We start from the raw sequence: 14,544 nt of genomic DNA, 5'->3' as shown, positions 1-14,544 counted from the left end.
GAACTCCTGGGCTCAAGGGATCCACCTGCCTTGGCCTCCCAAAGTGCTGGGATTACAGGTTTGAGCCACCACACTCAGCTCTAAATTATTTTCTTCTTTTGCTGCCTAGGCTTCTTGAAAAAAGTTTTGAACTGAAAACACAAGACTATGAGAAGCAGATTCAGTCTTTGAAAGAAGAAATTAAAGCTCTCAAGGATGAGAATACGCAACTCCAACAGCTGGTAGAGGAGGAACACGTCACTTCTGATGGCTTGAAGGCAGAAGTGGCCCGCCTGAGCAAGCAGGCCAAGGTAGAGCTGCTCTCACGTTCAGCCCTGCCCTCTGGTTAAGTCATTTGATTGCAATTCCAAGTTCCCACAGATTAGACAGCTAAAAGCATCTGTGTAAAGGCCACAGGCAAATAGAGCCTGATTCCTTCAGTCCTTCCAACTGTGAACCTCCAGGCTGCCTTTGATTTAGCAATCATTGTATTCCATATTTTAAAAGTCAGCTTTCTAACTTTTTTGAAATTACATTTATGTAAAGTTATTTAAATATGTTGATGTAGAGAATACTTCCAAATTAGACTGTAAATTCAGGTGAATCCTTATTATATAATCCATCACTATAAATCTATAAACATCTGCATTAAAGTTAAGTTACCTTATTATCAAAATATTTCATTTAAACCGTTACTAGAAAATTTACAAAAACAATTATCCAATGCAGAGTGTGGTGAATGTAGTTAATAAGAGCATATTGTACATTCAAAATTGCTATGAATAAATCTTAAATGTTCTCACCACAAAAAATGACAAGTATTTGAGGTGATAACATGTTAATCAGCTGAATTATTCCACATTATATTCATAAATTATAACATCAATAAAGCTATAAATTGTCAATGGTAGAAATTTTTAAGTAAATTTTTATAAACCTGAGAGGGAAAAATCACATAGAATTTTTAAAACTGCATAATCATACATAAAAATATTGTTACCTGTATTTATCATTAAAAATATATAAATATTCCTGGGCAATTTAATAAAAAGCTCTTGAGAAAAATGAATGAATGAATGAAGTAATGATCCATGCTTGGACAATCAAGGCTTAAGTGAATTGTTTCCCTACCAGAAAACTTAAACCTGAGTGTACCTGTGTTCTTAAATGTAAGACATTTCATCATTAAGTTGGAAAGCTTTTAAGCTTCTACTAAATATGTGAAATACATATTATCAGAGCAGGATTATGCAAATATTCTTTGTAATTGTCATGAACTAGCCATGTGTGGTTTAGAAGAGCTTTTGGAATTGCATCCGGGTGGACACTGAATTCCATAGCTGAAGTATGTGTCTTCTCTGGGCCCCGTCCCCTATTGTTTAAAAGTAGGAGGTCAGACCACATGATCAGGAAGGGTCACTTTCATTCCTGTGACTGCTTCACTCTTAGCAGCCACATGAGCCTGATGTCAGTCTGTGGGAGTCCTGTCATCTGGCTGAAGTCTGAGGTCTGTATCTTAAATGTAGGAAATTGTGAGACTGCGCTTGCAGAGAGGTACCAGTAGGTGTCACCCACTTTCTCTTTGGTAGCTAAGACTGGGTAACTCTCCAGTGTGATCTCTTAAGATTACTCTGGGCTGGGCGTGGTGGCTCACGCCTGTAATCCCAGCACTTTGGGAGGCCAAGGCAGGCAGATCACGAGGTAAGGAGATGGAGACCATCCTGGCCAACACAGTGAAACCCCGTCTCTACTAGAAATACAAAAAAAAAAAAAAAATTAGCCAGGCAAGGTGGCACGTGCCTGTAGTCCCAGATACTCGGGAGGCTGAAGCAGGAGAATTGCTTGAACCTGGAAGGTGGAGGTTGCAGTGAGCTGAGATCACACCACTGGACTCCAGCCTGGGTGACAGAGCAAGACTCCGTCTCAAAAAAAAAAAATTACTCTGGGTTTTTGATTTTTGTTTTTTGGGGTTTTTTTGAGACAGAGTTTTGCTCTTGTCACCCAGGCTGGAGTGCAATGGCAGCATCTTGGCTCACTGTAACCCCACCTCCCAGGTTCAAGCAATTCTCGTGCCTCAGCCTCCCAAGTAGCTGGGATTACAGGCATCTGCCACCACACCCGGCTAATTTTTGTATTTTTAGTAGAGACAGGGTTTTACCTTGTTGGTCAGGCTGGTCTCAAACTCCTGACCTCAGGTGATCCACCCGTCTCAGCCTCCCAAAGTGCTGGGATTACAGGTGTGAGCCACTGCGCCCGGCCCAGGGAAGTTAATTCTACTGATACAACCCAGTAGGTCTGGCATGTTGAGTAGTTAAGCATGCCTCAAGGCCAAGCTGTGTGGGCAGTGATGGTTTAAGAAGATCTTAGCTAAGAAAGAAACCGCAGTGAGGATGTCTTGTGTAGACAGGCGACGCCGTAATTGTGTTCCCTTTGTCTCATATAAAGCATAATTGCTGTTTTTTTCTTTACCTGATTCCGTCGTTGCTGTGATTCAGACAATCTCTGAGTTCGAAAAAGAGATACAGCTACTTCAGGCACAGAAGATAGATGTGGAGAAACATGTGCAGTCACAAAAACGGGAAATGAGAGGTAATAAAAATATGAGTCTCTTAGTCCATGGGTGTAGACTGAATTTATCATAGCTGTGTCACTGCTAAGGAAACGTGTCCTTTGGTATGAATTTGGTTGGACATATGGTAGATTGCTTAGTTGGTAGGCTGAATAGCTAGTTGGTTGAATACCTAGAAGATTGGTTAGTTGGTTGATTGGATAGCTGGTGAGTTATTTAGCTGGAGACTGTGAAGCTAGAAAACTGGGCCCTGGAAAGGGAATGGGAAAAGATAAATCATCCACAAATGTAATGTATACAGCTCTGCCTTTTCCTTTCAGAAAAGATGTCAGAGATCACCAAACAACTTCTCGAAAGCTATGACATTGAAGATGTAAGAAGCAGGTAATCATTTTTGCATTATCAAACATTTTAAGACATGTAAAACGTGAGAGAGATGATAGATTTTCTTATCTTCCTTATTTTGCAGGCTCTCTATGGAAGATTTGGAACATTTAAATGAGGATGGAGAACTTTGGTTTGCTTATGAAGGACTGAAGAAAGCAACACGGTTAGAAATTCTCCTCAGGGTTCTTCTTTATTTTTCAGAGATAATAAATAGACGATTGGAAAGTCCAAAGTGTACCTTACATAGATTGATACACAAATTCCTTATAGTAGAATGACCAAATAACCGCTAGAAATATTTCTCTGAGAAGTAAGTAATTAGCTTATTCATGAAGAGCAATCTCTTCATGGGATAAAATGCCTAGTAAAAAACCCCATAACCCATACAGTGGAAACCGATTATCAAATAAGTTAGTTAGTGTTGCCCGAGATATGTAGATACATTTAAATTTAAGGCATGTGTTGCATGTATTTAAATTAATAAATTTTATTTTTTACAGCAGTTTTAGGTTCACATCAAAGTTGAGCAGAAATACAGAGAGTTCCCATATACCCATCACCACACGCACACAACCTCCTCCACGATCAGCTTCCCAAACCGCAGTGGTGTGTTTACTATGACTGATGAACCAACACTGACACGCCACTGTCACCCAAAGTCTATGGTTTACATTAGAGTTCACTCTTGGTGTACATTCTGTAGGTTTTGACAAATGTATAATGATTCGTATCCACAACTGTAGTATCATACAGAACATGTTTTGTTTTGTTTTTGAGGTGGAGTCTCACTCTGTTGCCCAGGCTGGAGTGCAGTGGCAAGATCTCGGCTCACCGCAACCTCCACCTCCGGGTTTCAAGCGATTTTCGTGCCTCAGCCTCCTGAGTAGCTGGAACTACAGGCGTGCGCTACCACGCCCGGCTAATTTTTGTATTTTTAGTAGAGATGGGGTTTCATCATGTTGTCTAGGCTGGTCTCAAACTCCTGACCTCAAGTGATCCACCCACCTCGGCCTCCCAAAGTGTTGGGATTACAGGCGTGAGCCAGTGCGTCCGGCCAAAATTTTTTAACTATTAAGAGTGTAAAAATACAATAACCTCTAAAATTTTCTTCATTGTTAACTACATGTTAACCCCCACATAATGCTTCCTAACTAGCTAGAAGATTTCATAATTAGGCATTCCTGATTCTGTAGCCTGTAACTGTGAGTGCATAAGTAAACTTGATGTACTTTGTGCACGGCTCTTGTGGGTCTTCATAACTGCCTCCCAGCCGTCCGTACAGCAGAATAAAGGCCATGCAGTTTATTTCCTGACCCTTCCTTTAATAGTGTTTTGGAGAGCCATTTCCAGTCTCAGAAGGAGTGCTACGAAAAGGAGATTGAAGCTTTGAATTTCAAAGTGGTGCATCTAAGTCAAGAAATCAACCACCTGCAGAAGTTATTCAGAGAAGAAAATGACATCAATGAAAGCATCCGTCTTGAAGTGACCAGGCTAACATCAGAGAATATGGTATGGTCTCAGCCAGGGGCCCTAGTCGTGGCCATCATACTAGAGATGTTCTTTGTCAGTGGAGTCAAATTCAGTTTCTTGGCAGTAAAAGAGTGGATATAAATTACTTTTTCCAGAAGTGAAATAACTCAGTCTGGTGATTAAACTATAAAATGACTGCAGACCAGAGAGCACTCTGATACAAGAGTCTGTGTGTTCACCACAGGATGGGTGCAGGTGCTGTGATTGTGTGTGTGTGCGTAAGTGTGTATGTTTTAAAGTCTGTATTTAAATCCAGCCCTAACCCCTTAGAAAGTGACCACAAAATTGAAGGGTAGCTCTTGAAACAGGAGTGTGTCAGAAGGCCAGTCCTGCTCATGCTTCAAATCTCATTTTTTTTGTTTTTTGTTTTTTGAGACAGAGTCTCACTCTGTCACCCAGGCTGGAGTGCAGTGGCGCAATTGCAGCTCACTACAACCTCCACCTCCCGGGTTCAAGCAATTCTCCTACCTCAGCCTCCCAAGTAGCTGGGATTACAGGCGCCCACTACCACGCCCAGCTAATTTTGCATTTTTAGTAGAGACAGGGTTTCACTATGTGGGCAAGGCTAGTCTTGAACTCCTGACCTCGTGATCCGCCCGCCTCGGCCTCCCAAAGTGGCATAAGCCACCGTGCCTGGCCTTCAAATCTCACCTTTTCAAGGGCTTCCTCTTCCATGACGTGCATTCCTAACCACTGCATTTGTCTCATTCTTTCTTCCAACTCATGCCTACTGGCCTGAAGAAATGCTTTAGGAATCTCCTCACTCAAAAAGCCATCTCTGTCTTAACCCCACACTCCTGTGGCCATCACCCGTTTCTTTGGTGAGTTAGTCAGACTTACGAAGACCCTCTAGGCATACTCCCTTCGCACACCTCCCATTCACTGCCCACCACCCCATTCTGTCGTGTGCCCCCACCACTGGCTGACTCTGCCTGCACAGAGCTGAGCACTAAGAGTTCCTTTGCACCCTCATCTTACTGTGTCTCAGCAGCCCCCGGCGATGCTAATCTTGCCCTCTCCACCTTGTTCTCTTGGCTTCCAGGATGCCTAGCTCTCCCAGCATTCTTGTCCTGCCTCACTGGCTGCTGCTCCCCTACTTCCTTACTACCCTCTCCTCTCCCTAAACTGGGAGTGTTAGGAAATCTCGGGGCTGTAGCAGCAGTTGAGGACCAGGGGTGGACACAGGGAACAGTAGTGGGGGACCTTTACACCTTTGTTTTTTCCTTGGATGAAATTTCAATGAGGAATTTGCAATGAGACACAATTGCACAGTCAAACAAGTACAGATGCTCCTCAGCTTACCATGGGGCTATGTCCCAATAAACCCATCGTTTGTTGGAAGTATTGTATTGTAAGTTGAGAATGCATATAATACACCTAACCTACCAGGCATCATAGCTTAGCCCAGCCTGCCTTAAACGTGCTCGGAATGCTTACATTCGCTTGCGCTTGGGCAAAATCATCTAACACAAAGCCTATTTTTGTAATAAAGTGTTGAATATCTCATGTAATTTATCAAATACTATACTTTGAAAGTGAAACACAGAATGGTTGAATGGCTGCTTGAAGTATGGTTTCTACTAAATGCGTATCACTTTCACACCATCACAAACTCAAAAAATAGTAAGTTGAGCCATCGTAAATCAGTGGCTGTCTGTATTCTTCATTTAGACTTCGGAGGCCTGGATCTCAGCCACTCAGTTTTAAAATAAGCATGTTTATAAACTTGGGGAAGGAAAAAAACAAAACAACCCTGTTTAACCTAACTGCGGGTAGAGGCAATAGATGTGTAAGGAAATATACAGATAGGGACAAAGGATTGAGAAACTTACTGGGTGATTTCAGACCTCTACTAACAGAGCAGTGCGTGTCCTGGAATTCAAAAGTTGCAGTGGGACCCTTTGAGATGGCTTTTCCTGTTCCTAGATGAGGAGATGATGGCTCTGGGCTTGGACCAAAGAGGCTGGCTGCCATTTCTTCACCCAATTCCTCCCTCAACTCAACATAGGATTTCTATACATGTACACATCCTTCTCTTGCTATCGTAGCTGTATGAGAACTGCTTCCTCTGAGCACACTGGTGTTTCCTGAGACTATATAGATTTTGAGGTTAAAAAAAAAAGAATGTTAATCCAGTCTAATGTCGTGGCTAGCTCTTTTACACAATTATATGTTCCGCAGGCTGAATGCCAAGACAGTTTAGTTTGCTTCTGATATTTTAAAGTTCATAGATCAAAGTATTTTATATTCTGATATTTCTAATTCTTCTCTAAAGATGATCCCAGACTTTAAACAGCAAATTTCAGAATTGGAGAAGCAGAAGCAAGATCTTGAAATCCGCCTGAATGAACAAACTGAGAAAATGAAAGGTAACTGAAACCATCATGAACTTGCTTGTAGAAGATGGTTTCCCGTACCCAGGAAGTGACACTGAAATGTCCTCGTACTCGGGGGTTTTAAACTCTGGTTCTCCAGGGGGCTGGGCAGGTAACAAATGTGAGAAGGGGGCTAGTTGAAACATATGGGAAGGTATGTAGGACATTTAAAGGAGGTGCAGGCTGAATGCAGTGGCTCACACCTGTAATCCCAGCACTTTGGGAAGCAGAGATGGGTGGATCATTTAAAGCCAGGAGTTCGAGTTTGAGACCAGTCTGCCAGTCTGGGCAATATGATGAAACCTCATCTCTACAAACTTTTTTTTTTTCTTTTTGAGACTGAGTTTCACTCTTGTCGCCCAGGCTAGAGTGCAATGGTGCGATCTCTGCTCACTGGAGCCTCCGCCTCCCAGGTTCAAGCGATTCTCCTGCCTCAGCTTCCTGAGTATATGGGATTACAGGCACCCACCACCACACCTAGCTAATTTTTTTTTTTTTTTTTTTTTTGTATTTTTAGCAGAGATGGGGTTTCGCCGTTGCCCGGGTTGGTCTTGAGCTCCTGGCCTCAGGTGATCCACCTACCTTGGCCTCCCAAAGTGCTGGGATTATAGCCAAGAGCTACTGAACCCAGCCCAAAAAATTTTAAAACATAAGTCAGGCATGGCAGTGTGTTCCTGTAGTCCCAGCTGTGTGGGAGACTGAAGTGCAAGGACCACTTGAGCCCTGGAGGTGATGGCTGAAGCGAGCCATGATTGCGCCACTGCACTCCAGCCTGGGTGACACAGTGAGATCCTGTCTCTGAAAAAAATACAGTAAAATAAAGAGGCTTCTGCCTCCAAGCTCCAGTGATTGTTGCCCAGTGGGAATGTGAGCCCAGTATTGCTAGAGATTCCTATTTTTAAAGAAAACCCAGGAATCCAGATTTTTATGTGAAATATTACAATTTTTAAATGATGGTTTAAAAATGTTTAAACATTGTTCAGACCAAATAAAAGTTAATCTCTGCCTGGATACAGTTTAAGACAAGCTTGTTCAAGCCACAGCCCATGGGCCACATGCAGCGCAGGACAGCTTTCAAGGAGGCCCAACACAAATTCGTAAACTTTCTTAAAACGAGATTTTTTTTGCAATTTTTTTTTCAGCTCATCAGCTATTGTTACTGTTAGTGTATTTTATATGTGGCCCAAGACAATTCTTATTCCAATATGGGCCAGAGAAGCCAAAAGATTGGACACCCCTGGTTTAGGACTTTTAAAAATTGAAAATAATACCAAACCCAAATCAGAATGCAGTGATATGCCCCCCCCACTCCCCACAAAGTATTGACAGTTCTTCTTATTATAGGAAAACTAGAAGAATTGTCTAATCAGTTAAATCGCAGTCAAGAGGAGGAAGGAACACAAAGAAAGTAAGTGTAAATATGTGTGTACCTCAAGTTCATGTTCATGTAATGCTTTTCTGAAACTGTAGAATATACCAAGATGTGTTACTAATGCCAAAAAGCCAGATGCTAATTAATATATATGATATATTGCCATTCCAATGGGAAGGAAAAAATATGTGTATGTACAGCACACTCAGCAGCAGCAGCAGCTGCAGCATCTCTGGGAGATTGTTAAGGAACAATACATTGGTTGCCTCCAGGCAGTTGCCTTCAGGCTTGGTGACTGATGCACAGAGGAGGGGAGGACCCGTACTTTTCACTGTATATGTACACTTTTGTACCCTTGAAATGCTATACCATGCATTTGAATAATCTGTTCAAACAACGGATAAGAGTCTGTGAGAGAGAACGGTTTCTATTAGCAGACTATTTAGGGTAAGAATTAAAAACCCATGTCGATGGAAAATCTTCATTGCTAATCCCCCCAAATTTCCATCCTGACCAACAAAGGGCCTCATGCCCTGGAAGAGCCTTGTGGGGAGAATGTTCTGTTTTTTTGCCAACTTGTTGAGACAGTTATTTTTCCAAAATAATAAATGGACACTTGACATCCCCAAGAGCATCTTTAGTCATGTGACTTTATCAGTAGGATGAGGACCCAAAGTAGTGGAAAAGGAGCAAGGCACCATTTTGGAACTCTTCTCATGGTCTCCCCTCCTCTCTTCTATCTGATCCCTGGCTTTGTGAGTGTCTGGTCCCCAGGCTGGTCACAAAGGGGATGACTGCTGAGCTGTCACAGGTTATGGTGGGCGTGGATGTCCCATGGGAACAGTGAGTGGGGCTGGGGTTGGGTGGAGAATGGAACCTCTTATTGGGTGAAGGAGACTAGAGCAGTCCATGGACAATTTTCTGTCCCAGCCAGTCCTGGTCTCTTTTCCTTCCCCTATTCAAATACTATTTGCTTTACACAGAAATTGGCCAAGGTGTTCTCCCATCTTTGGAAATATCACCACTTGCTATGACAGTGAGTGACTTCTCCATGACGGTCATACTGATACTAGCCATTCCTCCCTCCCTTTCTCAGGGCCATGGAAGCCCAGAATGAAATACATACCAAAGAGAAGGAGAAGCTGATTGATAAGATTCAAGAAATGCAGGAGGCCAGTGACCACTTGAAGAAACAATTTGAAACTGAAAGTGAAGTCAAGAGTAACTTCTGGCAGGAAGCATCTCGGCTCACTTTGGAAAACAGGGTGAGAAGTCTTCTAACTTGGTGATAGAGACTGTCTGTGTGCAAATGATGCTGAAAGGGGGGACGTGCTGCCTAAAGCATATAATTAACATCTATAGACCAAAGGTCCTTCTATCAGAACCGTCTGTTTTCTTATCCCAAAAGACACGTGGTCTCTGAGGTTGGCTTTGGGAAGGCGTTGGGGACTTACAGGCCTCAGAGACTTATAGGCCAGCCTGGGGAGGGTGAAGGAGGAGAGACAGTGAGGTGCAGGCCGTGGTTCCCCAGCACTATCAGTGGACGGCACCATCCAGGATGGAGTCACCATGCTGTGGAACACACTGAGGCTAGCAAGGCCTACGTGTGAGTGCTTTACCCAGCAAAACTCACCCCATATAAGTGCCCATGCTTTCTTCTCAGGGGGTGGCCTTCCCACAATTTTAAGAGTCAAAATGTTCTTCTATGAAATGATCATGATGTCGATGGAAGGCTTAGCAACTTTTTAAAAATGTTTAAGGTCTTTTCTGAGTTTTAAATGCCCTTACCAAAATGAAATTGGGTAACTGTACGTCAAGTCCCAGCAATGATTTTGAAATTGTGATGCTGTATGGAAGCCGGAAGACTGAGAAGTGCTGAAGTGACAGGTAGGCCACTTTCCTAGGAGCTGAGACCCTCTTGGGCCCCTTCGAGACCTGAGAGCTTCCAAGAGGGTGACCCAGGAGGGCTGACGAGTCCAGCGGGTCAGTGTGGACATGCCCACGTGCCCTTCTCCCCGCTGACAGGGCCCCCATTTCCAATCTCACAGGAAAAGCCTGATAGAGGAAAAACACATTTTGGGTGTCAGGGTTTAACTCTGAAGAATGGTTACATCCAAAAAGAGACATTCCAGGAGTTTAACATTTAATAGGAAGTAACAAATTCCAATCAGTGGCACCTACATGATGGCTGTCTTTTCTGAGGTGGATATAACTTTCTCGGAGACTGGAATCCTCATATTACACCAGAGAAGCAACCACCTGCTGTCCATGTGTGTGAGGCTGCCTTGCCTTGCCTTCTGTGGGCCCCTGGGATCTCAGTGGAGCCAGTGGTCAGGGAGAAGCTACATGGGTGGGTCATGCGTGTGCTGCGCATGTCATCCCACTTGATCCTTTACTCTGACTGTCCCAGTTCATTGTGATTTATGAGTTCGTTCCTGGTGCCCCAGAGCACAGCCCGGTCCTGGTGCCCTCTTCTGGAGCTCCTCTGAGTGTCTGGCTCTGCTCCCCACAGGTGCGCTGAGCTGGGGAGCCGACAGGCCTGACATGTTCATTTCCATAGCTCTTTCTGAACCCGGAGTAGCCTCACTGTTACATATAAGCAGAGGGACATACAACAAGAGTATCATCTCTATACATTAGCCGGCGGATTCTACCCACAGATGAGACCTGATCTGTATTAGTTTGCCAGGGCTGCCGTGACAAATGACCACAAACCAGGTGCCTTAAAACAACAGAAATGTGTTCTCTCCATTATGGAGGTCAGAAGTCTGAAGTCAAGGTGTCAGCAGGGCACACTCCTCTGAAGTCTCTAAGCAAAACCCGTCCTTGCCTCTCCCAGCTTCTAGAGGGCTCCAGGTCTTCCTTGGTTTGGGGCAGTGTGACTCCAGCCTCTGCCTCACTGCACCTGGCCTTCTCCCTGTCTGTCTCTGTGTTCTTTTCTGTCAGTTATAAGGACATCTGCATTGGATTTACAGCCCACCCTAAATTGTAGTAGCCATCTCTCATATTGACTCTCAGCTTACCACAGCTGCAAGGATCCTATTTCCATATAAAGTCACCACATTCTGGAGTTTGAGTTGGACATGAATTTCAGGGTGACACTATTCAAGCCACTATGTGATGCTTTGAGTCAAAGAAAAATTTTTTTTGCCGGGCGCGGTGGCTCAAGCCTGTAATCCCAGCACTTTGGGAGGCCGAGACGGGCGGATCACGAGGTCAGGAGATCGAGACCATCCTGGCTAACACGGTGAAACCCCGTCTCTACTAAAAAATACAAAAAAACTAGCTGGGCGAGGTGGCGGGCGCCTGTAGTCCCAGCTACAGGGGAGGCTGAGGCAGGAGAATGGCATAAACCTGGGAGGCGGAGCTTGCAGTGAGCTGAGATCCGGCCACTGCACTCCAGCCCGGGCGACAGAGCAAGACTTCGTCTCAAAAAAAAAAAAAAAGAAAAATTTTTTTTTCCAGACTCTTTTGTCACTGAAAAGGAAATTCTTATTAAGAGATTAAAAAAAAAAAAAACTTTTAGTAATAATTTCACTATTTATCAAAGAAATTCAAAATTAAAACTAGGTATTATTTTTGCCTGTCAAATTAGCAGAGATCTGGGCCTAGCACAGTGGCTCATACCTGTAATCCCAGCACTTTAAGATGTCATGGCAGAAGTATGACTTGAGGCCAGGAGTTCAACCAGCCAGGGCAATGTAGCAAGACCCCATCTCTACAAGGAAAAACTTTTTTTTTTTTAACTAGCCAAGTGTGGTGGTGCATGCCTATAGTTCTAGCTACTCAGGAGGCTGAGGCAAGAGGACTGCTTGAGCCCAGGAGGTTGAGGCTACAGTAAGCTATGATCACACTACTGCACTCCAGCCTGGGTGACAGAGCAAAACCCTATCTCTAAAAATACTACTACTAATAATAATAATAATTAATAGAGATGCTGCTGGAGAGAACATCTTGAAATGGGCACTGTCATACATGGTTGCTGGGAATATAAATTGGTATAAACTTTCTTGAGGGCTTATTTGAAGGTATGGCTCATGAACCTTTGGAAAGTACATTCCCTTTGACTCAGTAACACAACTTGTAAGGTTGTATCCTAAGTAAATACTTGAACATGTGGACCAAGATTTTTGTTCAGAGTGATCATCATAGTGTTAATAATCAGAGAGAAAAAAAAGCAACCCAAAGGAATCAAATGCATATCTAACAATAGAGCAAAGGTTAAATTGTTGTATGATATAGTATGACTTGGCTGTTAAAATGATGGTTTGGGTATATTATCAATGACATGGGAAAATGTCTGCAGTATAACTAGAGAAAAATGTAGGATTTGAAATTTTGCATGTAATATCCCAATTTTATAAAATGTACATTTACCATATTGGGAAAAAAGGAATGAAATCAATATGTTAAGAGTGGTTTTTTTCCTGAGTTATGGGTTGATGGGTGACCCATTTTATTAGATATATTATAAGATGGGCTTGAATTGGAGGGAAGAAGCTCTACTGACACCTCCACTTCTAAAGTCCATAGAGCTCCTAACATGTCTAGCCAGGGACACAGAATGGTGGCAGGGAGAGAGGTGGCCGCACAGAGTAGAAACAGCACAATGTCCCTTGGCCCCAAGAGTCCCTAGAGGGCACATAGCTGCAGTGACCCTGCATGGTGGGTCTTTCTGGGTCAGAGAAGCCTGAGTTCTATATGTGTCAAAGGCTCAGATCTGGAAGAACTTAAACACTGTATGTCCTTTATAGGAAGTATTTCTAGGTATCCAAGGACTCTCCTGGTTCTGGAACCAAATTCAGCATGGGCAAGGCCACCTCCTTATCAGGAAGGAAAGGTAAAACCAGGCCCAAATCTCTGAACATTTCTCTGGCTCCAGCTTCTGACATCTAGAAAGCCCATTTTCTCACATTCATATTTTTAAATTCTCTATGATGGGCATTCCTATGTAATAAGAGCAAGATAAATGTAGTGCATGCATACAATAGGATATTATTCAGCCATAAGAATATGTGAAATGCTGATACTTGCTACGGCATGGATGAATTTTGAAAACCTTATGCTAAGCGAAAGAAGCCAGACATACAAAAAACCTATTCTATGAATTTATTTATATGAGATGCCCAGAATAGGCAAATCCGTAGAGACAGAAAGTAGACGAGCGGTTGCTAGGTGCTGGAAGGGTATGAGGAACTAGAGAGTGACACTAAAGGTTAGTTTTCTTTTTGGAGTAACAAAATGTTCTGGAATTAAATAATGGTGATCGTAGCACAACTCTTGACTACCCTAAAAAACCTTTGAGTTTACAATTTAAGTGGGTGAGTTGTACAGTATGTGAACAGTATTGTAGCTCAATAAAGCTGTTACCAAAAAAGAAAAAAAATAGATTAAAGTGCTTCTAAGCTAAATCCTGGTTTCTTTTTATTGCTGTAGGATCTTGAAGAAGAATTAGACATGAAGGACAGAGTGATTAAAAAGCTACAAGATCAAGTCAAGACACTAAGCAAGACAGCTGGAAAAGGTAAGAAACAATACTTGTTTTCTTATTCTTTTGAGCTAAGGCTAACATGCACTCGTTTATTTTCTCTCTGGTCCAAAGCTTATGAAACCCAAAGGAATGATTCTCAAGTGGTGAGGTTTGGGACCTAGTGCTGGGCTAACGAAAAGATCCTTTGGGACAAGAAGACAGCTCCCTCCCGCTCAGATGATACCAGATACGTTGATGTACCTGCAAGAGACATCCTATAATTAATACATTAACCTCTTCCTCTGTTAGCTCCCTTTTTTAAAAAATGAAATTGTGAACAAGTTTTCAATTAACTGCTTGAAATTCACCTTCTCTCCCTGTTACATATGTAGGATTAGTTAGTATCCAAATTTCTATTAGAAAAGTAGAGAGCTAAGAAGCAGACATCCTGAACATGGACTGCACTGCACACATAAAGCATCCTTGTGAGCCTCTGTGAAAGGGACCCTCAGCCCTTCATCCCTCCTTCTGTTTCCATCACTGAACTTTGCCTGTGTTCAGCTCCTGCTCACATTTCTCACTCTTTCATTCCTTATTACTTTTTCCTCTTCCTCCCAGCCTTATTGCCAAGGCTGTGTCTTGTTTGTTCCTTTTTCTATATTCATCTCTTTGAAGAGCGGCTTTATTCTTACTTACCCAACTCTCACCTCAAATTTGAAATGTCCACAAGCAAACTCAGGATCCTTTTCCTTCAGTAATAAATGACAAATGGCAGTCTGCCCCATGAGAGCAGGGCCCAGGTCTGTGCTTCCAGCCCCCGCTGCATCCCCACTGTTGTGATGAATGAACCACCATTCACCAC

At 43.0% G+C, this 14,544-nt stretch overlaps 1 protein-coding gene across 1 annotated transcript in view; it reads left to right on the top strand.

Moving 5' to 3' along the window:
• Positions 1–14,544, top strand: part of MYO5C (myosin VC) — a 106,917-nt gene that overhangs the window by 66,622 nt on the left and 25,751 nt on the right. Inside the window, exons 25-33 of the mRNA XM_025389939.1 lie at positions 110–290; positions 2,475–2,568; positions 2,869–2,932; positions 3,018–3,098; positions 4,264–4,444; positions 6,741–6,834; positions 8,185–8,248; positions 9,309–9,477; positions 13,649–13,736. Of these exons, the coding sequence (XP_025245724.1) occupies positions 110–290; positions 2,475–2,568; positions 2,869–2,932; positions 3,018–3,098; positions 4,264–4,444; positions 6,741–6,834; positions 8,185–8,248; positions 9,309–9,477; positions 13,649–13,736 (1,016 nt within the window). The remainder of the gene's footprint in view (positions 1–109; positions 291–2,474; positions 2,569–2,868; positions 2,933–3,017; positions 3,099–4,263; positions 4,445–6,740; positions 6,835–8,184; positions 8,249–9,308; positions 9,478–13,648; positions 13,737–14,544) is intronic.

This window comes from Theropithecus gelada, chromosome 7a (assembly GCF_003255815.1).
Source record: "Theropithecus gelada isolate Dixy chromosome 7a, Tgel_1.0, whole genome shotgun sequence".
Classification (NCBI taxonomy): Eukaryota; Metazoa; Chordata; class Mammalia; order Primates; family Cercopithecidae; genus Theropithecus; species Theropithecus gelada.
This window is presented reverse-complemented; position numbering and strand designations above follow the sequence as displayed.